We start from the raw sequence: 20,717 nt of genomic DNA, 5'->3' as shown, positions 1-20,717 counted from the left end.
CCCATACCCCTGCAAACAGAAATGATATACACAAAATAAGGACAAATTATAAAAGAGATCTCCACAAAGAAGCCCAGAAGGTTAATGCATTCAGACAACATGCAGAACCGTGTGGATCCATAATAGTGCTGTGGGTATACCATTTACAACAGGAGGAAGGAATGCTACAGAAGATTAAACAATTAACTCTCTGGTTAATAAAGTTCCATAACTAACAGATGATGAATTTTAAAATGATACAGAACATGAATCTGTTAATTCAGTTTCGAGGTAGTTTAAATCCAAGCTTTGAAGAGTTTACTTGGCCATGAATATTACCCTATTTTCTAATAATGAACTTCAACCTTGCTAGATGCAGGCTCAAGACATAACACTTTTAATTGTGCTGTGTGCAAGTTTAATTGCAAGTGTGAAAATGATTCGAGATGCCAACTGACATAAACACAACAAACTCAGAGTCACAAACAAAAATAGAGAAGCTAGTACAAGTATTATGAGGTGTGAACTTACGTCGCAAGAAACCATATATGGAATAATGACCACATCTCCAAGAACGCTGATGGGGAGCAAACTAAGCATATTACAATCACACGCCATGCTACCCGATCATGTAATTCTTTTCTCAGACAAAGCAAAGGCCTTGTAATTGCTTCTCGTAGCATCTCTGAAAGATCATGTTTCAGAATTGATGGGTCGTAATGCCACAAATGGACCCTGCCACACACAAACCAAAAATGCAAAACAAATCAGTAAAATACGTAAAAGAATGGCAGGATTTTTTTTTCTCAAATTAGGCACAGGAGAAATGATCACTTAATGTAAGCACAGATAAGGTTAAAAAAAGTGCCAATAACCCAACATTGTACTACTCACAAAACAGTACAATTTTTTTGATAAGAGAGGGTTAAGATCGTTGTACACTTCTGGGATTCCAGTTGCACTTTAGCATACATTGCCTTATTGTTCTATATCATGTTTGCAGCGAAAACATTACTAGAAGACAGCTCAAAGCAGACGAATATCATACAACATCCTTAAATCTAATGCTAGTACCATGTTGGTCCATGTAGAACTGTCCCAAGCATACCTTGGCGGGATTGAGCCATCATCGGGAAGCACTTGATAAGATGGATGGGTTGTTACATCCAGAGAAATGGTACCCATCTCGCAACTGCTTTCTCCATCTTCTCTGTAATATGGCGAAGGAAAGAGACACTGGTAACGAGGGGATAACAAGGCTGTTTTCACAGCAGCATGCAACAGATCATAGGAATGCCCCGCAACTGCACAAAATAAAGTCAGAATACATGAACATCAACACAAGCAATTAACATACTGTTAACCTACAGCCAGCCTGAGGAAATGTCATGAGTTGAGCACTGAATTGCAAGTCACGTAGGTATGAATGATTAATAATGCCGCGCCATCTTAAAGTTCGTTTGAAAGTTGCAGCATTGCAATCTACTGCATGCTATTCGGGGAGAGCAAAGGAAGGGGAGAAATCTCACCATCCCGGCCCCCCAATTTCTCGACGAGGGCGGCGCAAGAGCGGACCAGCTCGCGGCAGTCCCGGGGCGAGATGGAGCTCCCGACGCAGAGCATCTCGGCGCGGTCATCGGTCCGGGCCACTCGGCACGAGGCCGAGTCGGAGAGCGCGGAGACGGCGGTGCGGACGAGGCAGCCCAGGCGAGCCCTATCCACCTGCAATGCCAACGCACATCAGCACCGACCAAGGCTCGCAGGGAGGGCAAGGAGATTGGGGGGAGGGGGATTGCCTCCTGTGGGTCGAAGCACATGAGGGAGAGCGCGGCGTCGAGGACCCTGGTTCCGGAGGAGGCAGGGGCGGCGGCGCGGGGGTTGAGGGCAGCCACGAGGGAGGAGATGGAGGCGGAGAGCGAGTCGGCGGCGACGGAGGAGGGGCCCGCGCCGCCGGGAGGGCGGGAGAGGCGGGAGGCCACCTCGGCGAGCAGGTGCGTGACGTCGTCTAGGGGAGGAGGCGCCATTTTTTTGGGGTTTGCCGCCGCGACGGCGACGGCGACGGCGTCCAAATCCGAAGCCGGGAAGAGGGAATGGCCCGGTGGGCTTTTGTGCTTCGGTTCAGCTGGAAATGGGCTTGGATTCGAAAATCTGTATGTCCTAGTCTTAAACTTGTGGCTTTGCAAGTTGCAGTGGTGTAGCAAGACATGAATTTTGTAATCAGACATAAACTCAGTTTTGCTGATCTGGGTGTATTATACTAGCTTATAGTATAGAAGAAATATATATGGCTTTACAATCATGCCAATTAATAATTAATTAAGATGGAGTTTTAGAAGCTTCACATTTGATAACTATTACTTTAGTAAGTTTGCTTGCATGCTTCACATGATATTTGCAGGAGAACAAACCCACAAGTTCAAACCAAGATTTGCATGCAAGTTCAAGTCTCTTTGTTGGATTAAATATTTATTTCTGAGGCTGCACTTGCAAAATACATCGAATTGGTTGCTAAACTTGGTAGTCGTGTTCAAATACGGTGCATTTGTCGCCCGTTCTAAATATTATGGAAATTGTAGTACTAGTACTAAAAATAAAGTTAGAATATTCTTGTCATGTAATAATATGCATACAAAAATAACTTACTTTTAAAACAAGTTAATGTAATTTTTAAAAATATTCACATGTTACTTAAAAAAATCACGCAATAAAGGTAATATTGATGTATTTAAAAAATGTATGTATAATTTCAAAAAGTGTTCATTTGAGGATCTATAGTCTTGGGGTACAGTAGGCTATTAATTTTATTCACACAATTTTTTCCATTTAAATTTATTCAAAAACCAAGTTGATTGGATGATCCAAGAACCAAGTGAGGCTAATTTTGTGGGATCTTCAAAATTAATCAAGATTTGGGGGGGGGGGGGGGGGGGGGGGGGGGCTAGTAACACAAGGGGGTGGAAACACATGTCAAATCCATGCCAACCATGATCTTTGATACCATCTAATGCAAGGTTCCCGATCTTTACGATTCGACTAGTGGTATGAGGATGAACACAAGGGAAACAAGTGTTAAACAAAGGGGAAAAACTCAAATAAAGCAACATAAAGATAACAAGAGCTTGAATGGCTCAAATCCAATAAAACACACCCAAATATGTAGCCTTGAATCTTGGGAACCAAACCCACTCAAGTCTTAATGAAACTAAAATCTCTTATGGTCAGTCCACCGATCCAATAGAACCCAACAAAGAGAAGATTGACAAGAAAAGGTCATGATGTCACTCTAACTAGATCCACTAGGGGATAGGTCTTGGGCACCCCACGAGGGGAGGATCTTGACTCCACATAAGGAGTGGAAAGAGCAATGTTCAATTATCTTTATTAAATTCTAGTCTGACCCTAGATCTGAGGAGAGGAAGAGGTATATACCAGTGTAAGGTAGAAAATGGCATAAGGGGTAAGTGTTGGAAATATGCCCTAGAGGCAATAATAAAATTATTATTATTATATTTCCTTGTTCATGATAATTGTCTATTGTTCATGCTATAATTGTGTTATCCGGAAATTGTAATACATGTGTGAATACATAGACCACAACGTGTCCCTAGTGAGCCTCTAGTTGACTAGCTCGTTGATCAACAGATAGTCATGGTTTCCTGACTATGGATATTAGATGTCATTGATAACGGCATCACATCATTAGGAGAATGATGTGATGGACAAGACCCAATCCTAAGCATAGCACAAGATCATGTAGTTCGTTTGCTAGAGCTTTTCCAATGTCAAGTATCATTTCCTTAGACCATGAGATTGTGCAACTTCCGGTTACCGTAGGAGTGCTTTGGGTGTGCCAAACGTCACAACGTAACTGGGTGGCTATAAAGGTGCACTACGGGTATCTCCGAAAGTGTCTGTTGGGTTGGCACGAATCGAGACTGGGATTTGTCACTCCGTATGACGAAGAGGTATCTCTGGGCCCACTCGGTAATGCATCATCATAATGAGCTCAATGTGACCAAGTGGTTGATCACGGGATCATGCGTTACAGTACGAGTAAAGTGAATTGCCGGTAACGAGATTGAACGAGGTATTGGGATACCGACGATCGAATCTCGGGCAAGTAACGTACCGATTGATAAAGGGAATTGTATATGGGATTACTTGAATCCTCGACATCGTGGTTCATCCAATGAGATCATCGAGGAGCATGTGAGAGCCAACATGGGTATCCAGATCTCGCTGTTGGTTATTGACCGGAGAGTCGTCTCGGTCATGTTTGCGTGTCTCCCGAACCCGTAGGGTCTACACACTTAAGGTTCGGTGACACTAGGGTTGTAGAGATATTAGTATGCGGTAACCCGAAAGCTTTTCGGAGTCCCGGATGAGATCTCGGACGTCACGAGGAGTTCTGGAATGGTCCGGAGGTAAAGATTTATATATAGGAAGTCCAGCTTCGGCCATCGGGAAAGTTTCGGGGGTAATCGGTATTGTACCGGGACCACCGGAAGGGTCTCGGGGGTCCACCGGGTGGGGCCACCTATCCCGAAGGGCCCCATGGGATGAAGTGGGAGGGGAACCAGCCCCTGGTGGGATGGTGCGCCCCCCTTGGGCCTCCCCCTGCGCTTAGGGTTGGAAACCCTAGGGGTGGGGGGCGCCCCACTTGGCTTGGGGGGCAAGCCACCGCCTTGCCCCCCCCCCCTTGAGATGGATCTCTAGGGGGGCGGCTGTTGGGGAACATAGTAATTTCAAAAATTTTCTACGCACACGCAAGATCATGGTGATGCATAGCAACGAGAGGGAAGAGTGTTGTCCACGTACCCTCGTAGACCGAAAGTGGAAGCGTTATGACAACGCGGTTGATGTAGTCGTACGTCTTCACGATCCGACCGATCCAAGTACCGAACGTACAGCACCTTCGAGTTCTGCACACGTTCAGCCCGATGACGTCCCTCGAACTCCGATCCAGCCGAGTGTTGAGGGAGAGTTTCGTCAGCACGACGGCGTGGTGACGATGATGATGTTCTATCAACGCAGGGCTTCGCCTAAGCACCGCTACAGTATTATCGAGGTGGACTATGGTGGAAGGGGGCACCGCACACGGCTAAGAGACGATCAACTTGATCAACTTGTGTGTCTAGAGGTGCCCCCTGCCCCCGTATATAAAGGAGCAAGGGGGGAGAGGCGGCCAAGGGGAGGAGGCGCACCCAAGGGGGGCAATCCTACTCCAAGTAGGATTCCCCCCTCTTTCCTAGTCCAAGTAGGAGAGGGGAAGGAAGGGAAGGAGAAGGAGAAGGAAGGAGAGGGAGGAAAAGGAGGAAAGGGGGGCCGGCCCCCTAGTCCAATTCGGTTTGGGCTAGGGGGGCCGCGCGCCCTGCCTCCTCTCTTCCACCACTTGGCCCATGAGGCCCATTACTTCTTCCTCGTATTCCCGTAACTCCCCGATACCCCCGAAAATACCCGAATCACTCGGAACCTTTACGATGTCCGAATATAGTCGTCCAATATATCGATCTTTACGTCTCAACCATTTCGAGACTCCTCGTCTTGTCCCCGATCTCATCCGGGACTCCGAACTCCTTCGGTACATCAAAACTCATAAACTCATAATATAAATGTCATCGAAACTTTAAGCGTGCGGACCCTACGGGTTCGAGAACTATGTAGACATGACCGAGACACGTCTCCGGTCAATAACCAATAGCGGAACCTGGATGCTCATATTGGCTCCCACATATTCTACGAAGATCTTTATCGGTCAGACCGCATAACAACATACGTTGTTCCCTTTGTCATCGGTATGTTACTTGCCCGAGATTCGACCGTCAGTATCTCAATACCTAGTTCAATCTCGTTACCGGCAAATCTCTTTACTCGTTCCGTAATACATCATCTCGCAACTAACTCATTAGTTGCAATGCTTGCAAGGCTTATGTGATGTGCATTACCGAGAGGGCCCAGAGATACCTCTCCAACAATCGGAGTGACAAATCCTAATCTCGAAATACGCCAACCCAACATGTACCTTTGGAGACACCTGTAGGTTCCTTTATAATCACCCAGTTACGTTGTGACGTTTGGTAGCACACAAAGTGTTCCTCCGGCAAACGGGAGTTGCATAATCTCATAGTCATAGGAACATGTATAAGTCATGAAAAAGCAATAGCAACAAACTAAACGATCAAGTGCTAAGCTAACGGAATGGGTCAAGTCAATCACATCATTCTCCTAATGATGTGATCTTGTTAATCAAATGGCAACTCTTTGTCTATGGCTAGGGAACATAACCATCTTTAATCAGCGAGCTAGTCTAGTACAGGCATACTAGTGACACTCTATTTGTCTATGTATTCACACATGTATCATGTTTCCGGTTAATACAATTCTAGCATGAATAATAAACATTTATCATGATATAAGGAAATAAATAATAACTTTATTATTGCCTCTAGGGCATATTTCCTTCAGTCTCCCACTTGCACTAGAGTCAATAATCTAGATCACATCACCATGTGATTTAACATCAATAGTTCACATCACCATGTGTTTAACACCCATAGTTCACATCGATATGTGATCAACACCCAAAGGATTTACTAGAGTCAGTAATCTAGTTCACATCGTTATGTGATTAACACCCAAAGAGTACTAAGGTGTGATCATGTTTTGCTTGTGAGATAATTTTAGTTAACGGGTCTGTCACATTCAGATCTGTAATGTATTTTGCAATTTTCTATGTCTACAATGCTCTGCACAGAGCTACTCTAACTAATTGCTCCCACTTTCAATATGTATCCAGATTGAGACTTAGAGTCATCTGGATCAGTGTCAAAATTTGCATCGACATAACCCTTTACGACGAACCTTTTATCACCTCCGTAATCGAGAAACATATCCTTATCCCAGTAAGGATAATTTTGACCGTTCTCCATTGATCTACTCCTAAATCACTATTGTACTCCCTTGCTTAACTCAGTGTAGGGTATACAATAGATCTAGTACACAACATGGCATACTTTATAGAACCTATAGCTAAGGCATAGGGAATGACTTTCATTCTGTTTCTATCTTCTGCCGTGGTCGGGCTTTGAGTCTTACTCAATTTCACACCTTGTAACACAGGCAAGAAACTCTTTCTTTGACTGTTCCATTTTGAACTTACTTCAAAATCTTGTCAAGGTATGTACTCATTGAAAAAACTTATCAAGCGTCCTGATCTATCTCTATAGATCTTGATGCTCAATATGTAAGCAGCTTCATCGAGGTCCTTCTTCAAAAAACTCCTTTCAAATACCCCTTTATGATTTGCAGAATTATTCTACATTATTTCCGATCAACAATATGTCATTCACATACTCTTATCAGAAATGCTGTAGTGCTCCCACTCACTTTCTTGTAAATACAGGCTTCATCGCAAGTCTGTATAAAACTATATGCTTTGATCAACTCATCAAAGCGTATATTCCAACTCCGAGATGCTTGAACCAGTCCATAAATGGATCGCTGGAGCTTGCATACTTTGTTAGCTCCCTTTGGATTGACAAAACCTTCCGGTTGCATCATATACAACTCTTCTTCCAGAAATCCATTCAGGAATGCAGTCTTGACATCCAACTGCCAAATTTCATAATCATAAAATGCGGCAATTGCTAACATGATTCGGACAGACTTAAGCATCGCTACGGGTGAGAAGGTCTCATCGTAGTCAATCCCTTGAACTTGTTGAAAACCTTTTGCGACAAGTCGAGCTTTGTAGACAGTAACATTACCGTCAGCGTCAGTCTTCTTCTTGAAGATCCATTTATTCTCAATTGTTTGCCGATCATTGGGCAAGTCAACCAAAATCCACACTTTGTTCTCATACATGGATCCCATCTCAGATTTCATGGCTTCAAGCCATTTTGCGGAATCTGGGCTCACCATCGCTTCTTCATAGTTCGCAGGTTCATCATGATCTAGTAGCATGACTTCCAGAACAGGATTACCGTACCACTCTGGTGCGGATCTCACTCTGGTTTACCTACGAGATTCGGTAGTAACTTGTTCAGAAGTTTCATGATCATCATCATTAGCTTCCTTACTAATTGGTGTAGGTGTCACAGAAACCGGTTTCTGTGATGTACTACTTTCCAATAAGGGAGCAGGTACAGTTACCTCATCAAGTTCAACTTTCCTCCCACTCACTTCTTTCGAGAGAAACTCCTTCTCTAAAAAGGATCCATTCTTAGCAACAAATGTCTTGCCTTCGGATCTGTGATAGAAGGTGTACCCAACAGTCTCCTTTGGGTATCCTATGAAGACACATTTCTCCGATTTGGGTTTGAGCTTATCAGGATGAAACTTTTTCATATAAGCATCACAACCCCAAACTTTAAGAAACGGCAACTTTGGTTTCTTGCGAAACCACAGTTCAGATTGTTTCGTCTCAACGGACTTAGATGGTGCCCTTTTTAACGTGAATGCAGCTGTCTTTAATGCATAACCCCAAAACGATAGTAGTAGATCGGTAAGAAACATCATAGATTGCACCATACCTAATAAAGTACGGTTATGACATTCGGACACACCATTACGCTGTGGTGTTCCAGGTGGCATGAGTTGCGAAACTATTCCGCATTGTTTCAAATGAAGACCAAACTCGTAACTCAAATATTCTCCTCCACGATCAGATCGTAGAAACTTTATTTTCTTGTTGTGGTGATTTTCTACTTCACTCTGAAATTATATGCACTTTTCAAATGTTTCAGACTTTATGTTTCATCAAGTAGATATACCCATATCTGCTCAAATCATCTGTGAAGGTCAGAAAATAACGATACCCGCCGCGAGCCTCAACACTCATTGGATCACATACATCAGTATGTATTATTTCCAATAAGTCAGTTGCTCGCTCCATTGTTCCGAAGAGCGGAGTCTTAGTCATCTTGCCCATGAGGCATGGTTCGCAAGCATCAAGTGATTCATAATCAAGTGATTCCAAAAATCCATTAGCATGGAGTTTCTTCATGCGCTTTACACCAATATGACCTAAACGGCAGTGCCACAAATAAGTTGCACTATTATTATTAACTTTGCATCTTTTTGGCTTCAATATTATGAATATGTGTATCACTACGATCGAGATCCAACAAACCATTTTATTGGGTGTATGACCATAGAAGGTTTTATTCATGTAAACAGAACAACAATTATTCTCTTATTTAAATGAATAACCGTATTGCAACAAACATGATCAAATCATATTCATGCTCAACGCAAACACCAAATAACACTTATTTAGTTTCAACACTAATCCCGAAAGTATAGGGAGTGTGCGATGATGATCATATCAATCTTGGAACTACTTCCAACACACATCGTCACCTCGTCTTTTACTAGTTTCTGTTTATTCTGCAAGTCCCATTTCGAGTTACTACTCTTAGCAACTGAACCAGTATCAAATGCCGAGGGATTGCTATAAACACTAGTAAAATACATATCAATTACATGTATATCCAATATACCTTTGTTCACTTTGCCATCCTTCTTATCCGCCAAATACTTGGGGCAGTTTCGCTTCCAGTGACCAGTCCCTTTGCAGTAGAAGCACTTAGTCTCAGGCTTAGGACCAGACTTGGGCTTCTTCACTTGAGCAGCAACTTGCTTGCCGTTCTTCTTGAAGTTCCCCTTCTTCCCTTTGCCCTTTTCTTGAAAATAGTGGTCTTGTCAACCATCAACACTTGATGTTTTTCTTGATTTCTACCTTCGTCGATTTCAGCATCACGAAGAGCTTGAGAATCATTTCTGTTATCCCTTGCATATTATAGTTCATCATGAAGTTCTACTAACTTGGTGATGGTGACTAGAAAATTCTGTCAATCACTATTTTATCTGGAAGATTAACTCCCACTTGATTCAAGCGATTGTAGTACCCAAACAATCTGAGCACATGCTCGTTGCTTGAGCGATTCTCCTCCATCTTTTAGCTATAGAACTTGTTGGAGACTTCATATCTCTCAACTCGGGTATTTGCTTGAAATATTAACTTCAACTCCTGGAACATCTCATATGGTCCATGACGTTCAAAACGTCTTTGAAGTCTCGATTCTAAGCCGTTAAGCATGGTGCACTAAACTATCAAGTAGTCATCATATTGAGCTAGCCAAACGTTCATAACGTCTGCATCTGCTCCTGCAATAGGTCTGTCACCTAGCGGTGCAACAAGGACATAATTCTTCTGTGCAGCAATGAGGATAAACCTTAGATCACGGATCTAATCCGCATCATTGCTACTAACATCTTTCAACATAGTTTTTCTCTAGGAACATATCAAAATAAACATAGGGAAACAACAACGCGAGCTATTGATCTACAACATAATTTGCAAAATACTATCAGGATTAAGTTCATGATAAATTTAAGTTCAATTTAATCATATTACTTAAGAACTCCCACTTAGATAGACATCCCTCTAATCCTCTAAGTGATCACGTGATCCAAATCAACTAAACCATAACCGATCATCACGTGAGATGGAGTAGTTTCAATGGTGAACATCACTATGTTGATCATATCTACTATATGATTCACGCTCGACCTTTCGGTCTCCCTGTTCCGAGGCCATATCTGTTATATGCTAGGCTCGTCAAGTTAAACCTGAGTATTCTGCGTGTGCAACTGTTTTGTACCCATTGTATTTGAACGTAGAGCCTATCACACCCGATCATCACGTGGTGTCTCAGCACGAAGAACTTTCACAACGGTTCATACTCAGGGAGAACACTTTTACTATGATAATTTAGTGAGGGATCATCTTATAATGCTACCGTCAATCAAAGCAAGATAAGATGCATAAAAGATAAACATCACATGCAATCAATATAAGTGATATGATATGGCCATCATCATCTTGTGCTTGTGATCTCCATCTTCGAAGCACCGTCATGATCACCATCGTCACCGACGCGACACCTTGATCTCCATCGTAGCATCGTTGTCGTCTCGCCAATCTTATGCTTCTACGACTATCGCTACCGCTTAGTGATAAAGTAAAGCATTACAGGGTGATTGCATTGCATACAATAAAGCAACAACCATATGGCTCCTGCCAGTTGCCGATAACTCGGTTACAAAACATGATCATCTCATACAATAAAATTTAGCATCATGTCTTGACCATATCACATCACAACATACCCTGCAAAAACAAGTTAAACGTCCTCTACTTTGTTTGTTGCAAGTTTTACGTGGCTGCCACGGGCTTAAGCAAGAACCAATCTTACCTACGCATCAAAACCACAATGATAGTTTGTCAAGTTGGTGTTGTTTTAACCTTCGCAAGGACCGGGCGTAGCCACACTTGGTTCAACTAAAGTTGGAGAAACTGACACCCGCCAGCCACCTGTCTGCAAAGCACGTCGGTAGAACCAGTCTCGCGTAAGCGTACGCGTAATGTCGGTCCGGGCCGCTTCATCCAACAATATCGCCGAACCAAAGTATGACATGCTGGTAAGCAGTATGACTTATATCACCCACACCTCACTTGTGTTCTACTCGTGCATATAACATCAACACATAAAACCTAGGCTCGGATGCCACTGTTGGGGAACGTAGTAATTTCAAAAATTTCCTACGCACACGCAAGATCATGGTGATGCATAGCAACGAGACGGGAGAGTGTTGTCCACGTACCCTCATAGACTGAAAGCGGAAGCGTTATGACAACGCGGTTGATGTAGTCGTACGTCTTCACGATCCGACCGATCCAAGTACCGAACGTACGGCACCTCCGAGTTCTACACACGTTCAGCCCGATGATGTCCCTCGAACTCTGATCCAGCCGAGTGTTGAGGGAGAGTTTCGTCAGCACGACGGCGTGATGACAATGATGATGTTCTACCGACGCAGGGCTTCGCCTAAGCACCGCTACAGTATTATCGAGGTGGACTATGGTGGAGGGGGGCACCGCACACGGCTAAGAGACGATCAACTTGATCAACTTGTGTGTCTAGAGGTGCCCCTCTGCCCCCGTATATAAAGGAGCAAGGGGGGAGACGCGGCCAAGGGGAGGAGGCGCACCCAAGGGGGGCAATCCTACTCCAAGTAGGATTCCCCCCTCTTTCCTAGTCCAAGTAGGAGAGGGGAAGGAAGGGAAGGAGAAGGAGAAGGAAGGAGAGGGAGGAAAAGGAGGAAAGGGGGGCCGACCCCCTAGTCCAATTCGGTTTGGGCTAGGGGGGCTGCGCGCCCTGCCTCCTCTCTTCCACCACTTGGCCCATGAGGCCCATTACTTCTTCCTCGTATTCCCGTAACTCTTCGGTACCCCCGAAAATACCCGAATCACTCGGAACCTTTCCGATGTCCGAATATAGTCGTCCAATATATCGATCTTTACGTCTCGACCATTTCGAGACTCCTTGCCTTGTCCCCAATCTCATCCGGGACTCCGAACTCCTTCGGTACATCAAAACTCATAAACTCATAATATAAATGTCATCGAAACTTTAAGCGTGCGGACCCTACGGGTTCGAGAACTATGTAGACATGACCGAGACACGTCTCCGGTCAATAACCAATAGCGGAACCTAGATGCTCATATTGGCTCCCACATATTCTACGAAGATCTTTATTGGTCAGACCGCATAACAACATACGTTGTTCCCTTTGTCATCGGTATGTTACTTGCCCGAGATTCGATCGTCGGTATCTCAATACCTAGTTCAATCTCGTTACCGGCAAATCTCTTTACTCATTCCATAATACATCATCTCGCAACTAACTCATTAGTTGCAATGCTTGCAAGGCTTATGTGATGTGCATTACCGAGAGGGCCCAGAGATACCTCTCCAACAATCGGAGTGACAAATCCTAATCTCGAAATACGCCAACCCAACATGTACCTTTGGAGACACCTGTAGAGTTCTTTTATAATCACCCAGTTACGTTGTGACGTTTGGTAGCACACAAAGTGTTCCTCCGGCAAACGGGAGTTGCATAATCTCATAGTCATAGGAACATGTATAAGTCATGAAAAAAGCAATAGCAACAAACTAAACGATCAAGTGCTAAGCTAACGGAATGGGTCAAGTCAATCACATCATTCTCCTAATGATGTGATCTTGTTAATCAAATGGCAACTCTTTGTCTATGGCTAGGGAACATAACCATCTTTAATCAGCGAGCTAGTCTAGTACAGGCATACTAGTGACACTCTGTTTGTCTATGTATTCACACATGTATCATGTTTCCGGTTAATACAATTCTAGCATGAATAATAAACATTTATCATGATATAAGGAAATAAATAATAACTTTATTATTGCCTCTAGGGCATATTTCCTTCACCGGCGCCCCTCCTGGACCCCTATATAAAGAGGGGGGAGGGAGGGCTGCGCACCCTAGCCCCTGGCACCTCCCTCTCCCTCCCGTGACACCTCTCCCTCTCGCTGAGCTTGGCGAAGCCCTGCCGAGATCACCGCTGCTTCCACCACCACGCCGTCGTGCTGCTGGATCTCCATCAACTTCTCCCTCCCCCTTGCTGGATCAAGAAGGAGGAGATGTCTTCCCCAATCGTACGTGTGTTGAACGCGGAGGTGCCGTCCGTTCGGCGCTAGGATCATCGGTGATTTGGATCACGACGAGTACGACTCCCTCAACCCCGTTCTCTTGAACGCTTCCGCTCGCGATCTACAAGGGTATGTAGATGCACTCATCTCTCTCGTTGCTAGATAACTCCATAGATTGATCTTGGTGAAGCGTAGAATTTTTTTTATTTTCTGCAACGTTCCTCAACAGTAAGGTACAAGGGCTTTGCCCATATTCACACATAGGTGGAACCTAAAAGGGGGTAAGTGGGAAAGTCCTCAGGCATGACTGCAGACAGTTTGCGGTTTCCGGTTTGTCTGCGCGCATATTGGAGGTGGCACAGACATGTCCATGTTTTTCCACTAGCAAAATGGAGGTCGTGCGTATAGTCCGTGCTTTGTTCGCGGCTTGTTTGCGATGCCTATAGTGACTCTTCCATCCTTTTTATTTGGGCTTATCTTCTCCTCCCTCAGTTTCGCCTCTGCCGTCACCTGTAGTGGTTCTTGTGGATACCTGAGTATGTATCCACTTGAGTTAACAAACCATTCATACATGGTGAAAAGTCACATGTGTTCAGGAATAGAGTCACCTCGGCTCGTAGAGCTTTAGCTTGGGCTCTCTTCATGGGGCCAATGGACATCATCGAAGTAGTCGGTGGCATAATTGGACTTGAGGAGGTGATGTCCGAGGGCCACACAGGTATCACATGATGACCTTGACTTAGATCCACATGATTATTTTTTTGTAATAAACTTCTCAACATCTTGATCCTTCATAGCTTAACATATAAGCTAGAGCATGCTTTCATTTTGAGTTCCTCATAAGAACTCCATCTTCTACACTTTCTTCTGTTTCAACCTTGAAACCAATACATGGTCCTCAAGTATTGCCTATGAAAACATCCTTTAGATATAAATCAATAAAAACACTAGTTCATAAAAATATCATTAATTATCAAAACCACGCATGGGGCTCCATGCGCTTTCCTGATCACAGTCGCACAAAGTGCCAACTTGTGTGTGTGCGCGTGAGATGGTCCTCAAGCTCAAAATGCATGCCCAGTCCAATGTAGTCAAACGTACACGCCTAAAGATCTCCTTCAAGTTCTTTGGACCTTTCAAGATTGTAGAGCGTGTCAATGTAATGTCAATGTAATGTCAATGTAATCGCTTACATGTTGGAGTTGCCACCAGACTGGCATGTGGACCGATCTTCCATGTGTCGCAGATCAAGTCGTTCACCGCGAAGCTATAGACGGGTCTTCTTTGAGCTGCAGCAACCCGATAGCCTTACAACGGTGCCTCTATTCCCCGCTTATACTGGACGGCTGCCAAAAAAAAAGGGTAACGACGCGATGGTGCAGATCCGGGTACAATTGTGGTCTCTACCACATGATTCCACGATGTGGGAGGACTACGAAGTGCTACACTATCGCTTTTTTATTGGCGCCATTCCGGTAGGGATAATCGTTTCAAGGAGGAGAGGATATCACACTTGTGCCTACAATTGATGATGTTCTCGCGAACTAGAAGGAAGGAGAGTGGGACCCGCGTGTAAGTGATAGGAAGGTGTTTACATGTGTGTGTGTGTGTGTTTGTGTGTGTGTGTGTGTGTGTGTGTGTGTGTGTGTGTTTGTGTTTGTGTGTGTGTGTGTTGCCCCGGTCACAATGTGTAGATGATATAACCCAGCCAACGTACTGAATGAGTGATGAGAAAGTAAAATCTTGCTTCCCATAGTGGATATTTCTAACTCGTGAGCTTTAGTGGTCTCTCTATTTGATTTTTTAAAAATCACATTTTCAAGTTTTTAGAAATGTGGAAAAGAATTCTTGCATGCTGTCACCGACGTATCCCACAAACACGCAAAATATCAATTTGAAATACTTTATATTCGAAGCTACACAAAAATGACAGACGTGTGGATTTGAATATACACACTTTCAAGTCTTCAAAATATACAAATCTTGTCTTCTTAGAATTTCACATCGTGATATTTCATATTTGTAGCATGCATCATTGAATCCATCCACAGAGTTCTTTGAAAACTTGTACAATGTGGTTCCTATTTTTTTACAACGGGGTCACTACTAGAGCTCAGGAGTCAAATAGCTTTTCGACCTTCCCATCTCCTTATCGCACCCACCTTCTCTATTGCTTAAAAAGAAAAAAGAAAAATCTTCTTTCCTTCTTACCTCCTCCTCAAGTAAGCTCCCGAACTGGGCCTTCGTTCAAAGCCCGCAATCCACGGCCCCTTCACTTCACATCTAACCCCGAGCCCCAACACTGCACCGCTTTCTCCTTCCGCTTGCTTCGCGTCGCGGAGCCGCGGAGGAAGGAAGACCCACGGGCGCGGCGCGACTCCTGCCGCCAGCGAGCATCGGCGGCGGCTGCTGCGTCGGAGGTCAGTCCCGTACCGCTCGTGCTCTTCCCCCGCTTCCCCCTCCCTCCCTCCTCGCTCGCTAACATCTCGGGCGCGCGCAGGCAGGCAGGCAGCCGCGGATGCACCCATTCCGTCCTCCGCTCCGGCGACGTTGAAGAGGTCGACGACGTGCGCTTCGCTCACCACCCGCTCCTCCTCCGCCGCCCCGCCCGAGTGGGTAAGTGCATCGTCCTCTCCTCCCCCTCCCTCGGCCGCGACGCGCGTGCGCCCGCCAACCGGAGCGCGGCTGGCAGATGGATGACCGATTTTGGGTCTGTTTTCCATGGATTACGGTTCGGTTAGATGAATCGATGCTTTTTACATGTTGAATGAGCGATTGCTGCTGGATATGGCCCTGGATCCTGCCTCTGTCTGTCTCGCTGTATCGGTGTGTGCATGCCTGTTGTGGTTGTTCTGCTGCAGTGCTGCTTCAGTTCCAGGCCTCCGTGCTGTCTGTAGTGTCCGCGGTAGCGTGTTAAGGTTCTGGGTCAACTCTGTCGAGTCCTTGAGGTTGGCTGCCCTGCTGTTGTGTGCCTTTATGTCTGCTTAGTCTGAATCAAGTTAAGTTCATCTGCTCGTTTGGTATGTGTGTCACTCTGGTTTCCCCACGCCTGAACATGACTGCATTTTGCTGAACTGAACGTGTGGTCATCCAGGACATTGTCTACCAGCAGCGAGCTACAACTGTGTGTGTGTGCGTTGTGGACAATGCGTTGATTGTTGAGGCCTTTGGTTCCCAGTTTAATTGTGGACAATTTCTGCTTCCTCCATGCGGATGGCACCCGCGGCTAGCTTGTACACCTGCCGCATTTTTTCCTCAAAAAAAAGTTCTAAAACCTGCCTGATGTATTGCTTGATGGAATGCCTGAATCTGTGCTCTGTTGATTATTTGCCTAACTGTTTTATCTAGTTGTTTTCATCTACTACTGCTGTTTGTTTGAATGCTCCTTTGATGCTATATGCCAGAGAGAAGATGATGGGAGCAGCGAGGAAGATGGCGACGGTGGTCGTCTTTGGCCTGCTTATCACCACTGTCTCTGCAGGAAGAGTGAGTATTCTTTCCTCTCCAACATCCGCTGAGCATCTGAGACGCTCCTCACTTGCCTCGGCCACCACTTCCTCAAGCAGACCAAAAGACTCCACAGTTCATATTGGTACGTCTTTCGTTTCCACCAACCTTTCTGTATATGCTTAAGACATTCCGTACTTTTGTACAAGCTAGGAGATCATCACAGGAGTGTCATCTCGCTGTGACCAACGAGTGCCCTGCACACCCACTGACACCCAGTATAAGCTCAATTCTCCTAACTGAACTACAGCCCCCAACTATGGCTAATTTTCATTGCGCTTAGTCAATCATGATCTGAGTAATCCGCCAGCGCTCCCGGGCTTCTGAAAGTTTTAATTGAGTTGGAATAGAACGTGCACACATGTATACACTTGGCAGGATAACATGTATAATAGTTGCACTCAACTCTATGCATATCTAACTTCAAAACAATTGTAATGAAGACAGCACACACCTGACGTGTAGGATCCTACATTTGGTGCATCACACATTATCATTCCTCCTGTTTGATATTTACAGCTGCCTGTGGATGGAGATTTCTGCAGTGTTGTGAACTTGTGATATTTGGGAACTCCACTAGGACCTGAGTTTCTCATGTTAGTTTGCATTGCAGCAAGTGTGGGAATGTTAGCTATACATTCCGGGCAATGTTTGTGATGTGTGTTTAAGATTAGATCGATTTTCTCAAGAATTTTTTTGTTACATGCCATTCTATTTGTACAGCATTGGTCTAGTTCATACGGCGGCCATATCGCACATGGATGCATGTGTTTGTCGCCTTGCGTGTCTTCTGAAATCAGTTGTAGTTCATTGTTGAGTAGATTCTTCTTCACCATACTGATTTACTAACTCTGTCAAGTTATAGGCTGTGTTGGTTCCTCAACAGATTTCTCTCGTATTTCATCTACTTGTACTAGTTTTATTTTCCGAGCAACATCCTAGTACCGCAGAGCGAACGCCTGAACTGCTTTATCTCCACAATCAACTACTAGTTTTTTTTTTATATATTCAGTTGCTTCAAGAAGTCTGTTCAGACTCTTAGCTAGACCTGCCAACATTAATTCTCGTCCCTTTGATGCTATTTACAAGTGTGGATGCATATCTTGTCACTGATTGAAATTTGCTTGCAGATTCTGTGATTGGCTGCACTCCAAAGGAAGTGGCAAGAGAACTGGTAATCAATTGCCGCGAGCCTGTCAACGCTCCAATGCCAATTGAGGCTTGCTGCGCGGTCGCTGTCGGCACTGTTGGAAGGCCCTCCTGCTACTGCTTGGTCAAGGAGGAGGCTGCCTTTGGGATGTCGCCGCTTTTCAACATCAGCAACATGGCGCAGCTGCTGGCCAGATGTGGCGCGTCAATCTACTTAAACAAGGCTCTCGACAACCCATGCGATCGGTCATACGATGAGAAGGAAACAGCTGAGTGCACATCGCCTCAGATGACACCCAAGACAGACGGTTGCAAGACCGCCAAGGTGTCAGGTTATGTTGCCTGGATACTGGCCGCTGTGTTCGGTGGGTTCTTGGCTTGGATGGTATGTTGCCAACCAGCACCGGCAGCACAAGTTGTGTACATGCCAGAGATTCAGTTGGTGAGGCCTAGAGGAAACCAAGATGAAGACCAGGGACCGAGAGGATCTGATGCAGGGGCTGGAACCAGTGGCAGTGATTCATCTAATACAGACTCTGAAGATGGGGAAGATGCTGTTTCGCATACAAGTCAGGACCTCATCCTGGAAGGGAAGAGGAACCGCAACGCGAACCCGAGGTTCGTTGGAGGTCCGTGGGTTAAGAAGTGAATGATGAAGGCGAAGTATGCTACTTGAAATATGCTGTTGAGGGAGAAAATCTTGTCTTGGTACTGACTGTATGATCGATTTTGGAGCAACTATGACACAACCGCACTAGCTGTGGTTCTAGGAATACCAGCGATACCATTTTGCTATATACACATGGTCTTAGAATATTGCTGTAGCGTAAGATTCCTCCCTTGTTGAGATAACACAGCGCTTATGCGTCATACTGTATTGCATTCAGGTGGGGATTTTGATTCTCAGTGGCTCACGCGCTGGATGAGCTGGGATGTACTATTTTTTTCCTTTTTAAGAACAGGGTTCGTGTGAGGCATGAACAGGCAAGAGCTGTAACATTGACAGTACACGTAAGATCAACTCGATCCATATTGAAATATCCTTGCTATTCGCAACTCTTATCTTCCTTCCTATTCGCCAGGTTGATCAAAACGTCAATCCTTTTTGTTGCCATGCATCAGAATCTGCAAGAAACGTAGTACAGTGCATCAGGATAATGTTATAACTTCGCAACTATGATTGGCACACAGAAACATCAGTAGCACTAGCACCCATGTTTTTGTGACTTTCTTTACTCCAAACGGTAGTAAACACTGTAAACTATGGAAGGAGCAGCATATCACTGTGAAAGGCGACTAATATAGGAATACAACTTTAGTTAACGACTCTTTTATCAAGGTTTTGGAGAAAAAGTACTAATCACAGCATTTGTTTTACAAGTAAAAGAAGCAACTTATATCCAAGAACGAATCTCAGCCTAAATAAATTTCCAATAATATCCTTGGGCAGCTTCTTACAAATTACAATCTTGTTCATTTGGAGGCAAAGGCCATATAAGCCCAATGATTCCTTGACATATAAAAGTATTGACTGGACACCTTCAAATTTAAAATCTAAAGAGGAGTTGAAAAGTTAAACAGCCAGCATAATATGTGTTGTGTCCGTGAAAGCAGTGTGTTAAGACTTAAACAAGTTGATATGTGAATTTCCTTGTATCTAACTTGAAGAGAAACTACTAAAGCAGTTGTAGAAACTGAAAGTAGCCATTTTGCACACCTGTGTAAAAATCAACTCAGTCAGGCCCTACTTGCTTTTTCTCGAGAAAACACCCGTGCCGATGCATACAAGACCCTGAAAGGGCTACACCTGCAAAGGATAAATGGAAAGTTAGATAATTGCGGTCTTAGATGCCAGTGAGCTCAAACATGCTGATATCTACAGGTGGAGGTACTAAAAAATAATTCCATGCCAAATTTTAAATTTGCAAGTATTTTGAAGACCACCGTGCTAGTTATACCTGTAACTGACAAGCTTGCTGAAATAAAATGAGGGCAGGATGCATCTTCTTCATCCCTTTTCTACGGAATAACACGATGAACATGTAAGATGTAAGTAGTACTGTAGTCTGTAGATAGTCTATAAACCAAGGGGAAAATGAAGGTAAGTAATTATTATAATGACTCTATAATAATCAGTGTTTTTGAAGGAAAGTGAAGCACACATAGGCCTCGTGATTTGTATTTTCTTTCGATTCAGAAATTTATCTTAGGTTATCAAATGGGCTGAGGATACAGATACTATGTATATGTACATTACAGTTGTCCGCTCAGCCAAGGCATTTTGCTCAACCTCAGAACTGAAGCAAGACGTGGAACAAATTAATATGCCTATTCATTTAGCAATGTTTGTTTACACCAGATCACTCAGCAAAATTTGACACTAATTAAGATCTTTTTTATAGAAAACACTAAGAGATCAAGATAGAGTACTATCGATGTAATATTTTTCATTTTCCCATGATTTTCTAGAGGCAATCCCAACATAGAGGTCCACTCTGCCTGAAATACAACTCATGCATGAAAGTTTGGATCGAACGTCTTGCC

At 44.3% G+C, this 20,717-nt stretch overlaps 2 protein-coding genes across 2 annotated transcripts; one reads left to right on the top strand and one right to left on the bottom strand.

The window, feature by feature from the left end:
• Window positions 1-538: 538 nt before the first annotated feature.
• LOC123153022 (uncharacterized) lies at window positions 539-16,240 on the bottom strand. Its single transcript, XM_044572348.1, has 4 exons — window positions 15,826-16,240; window positions 1,509-2,101; window positions 1,088-1,283; window positions 539-714 (listed from the first exon to the last, which is right to left on the bottom strand). Exons 1-3 carry the CDS (start codon window positions 16,238-16,240, stop codon window positions 1,245-1,247), a joined length of 1,047 nt encoding a protein of 348 aa, XP_044428283.1. The 3' UTR covers window positions 539-714; window positions 1,088-1,244.
• On the top strand, window positions 15,807-19,215 carry LOC123152578 (uncharacterized). The gene is made up of 4 exons (XM_044572093.1): window positions 15,807-15,937; window positions 16,018-16,133; window positions 16,922-17,109; window positions 18,155-19,215. Exons 3-4 carry the CDS (start codon window positions 16,929-16,931, stop codon window positions 18,820-18,822), a joined length of 849 nt encoding a protein of 282 aa, XP_044428028.1. The 5' UTR covers window positions 15,807-15,937; window positions 16,018-16,133; window positions 16,922-16,928; the 3' UTR covers window positions 18,823-19,215.
• The last annotated feature ends 1,502 nt before the right edge of the window (window positions 19,216-20,717 follow it).

This window comes from Triticum aestivum, chromosome 7A, assembly GCF_018294505.1.
Source record: "Triticum aestivum cultivar Chinese Spring chromosome 7A, IWGSC CS RefSeq v2.1, whole genome shotgun sequence".
Classification (NCBI taxonomy): Eukaryota; Viridiplantae; Streptophyta; class Magnoliopsida; order Poales; family Poaceae; genus Triticum; species Triticum aestivum.
Note: the sequence above shows the minus strand (reverse complement) of the source record. Positions and strands in the feature narration are given on the sequence as shown.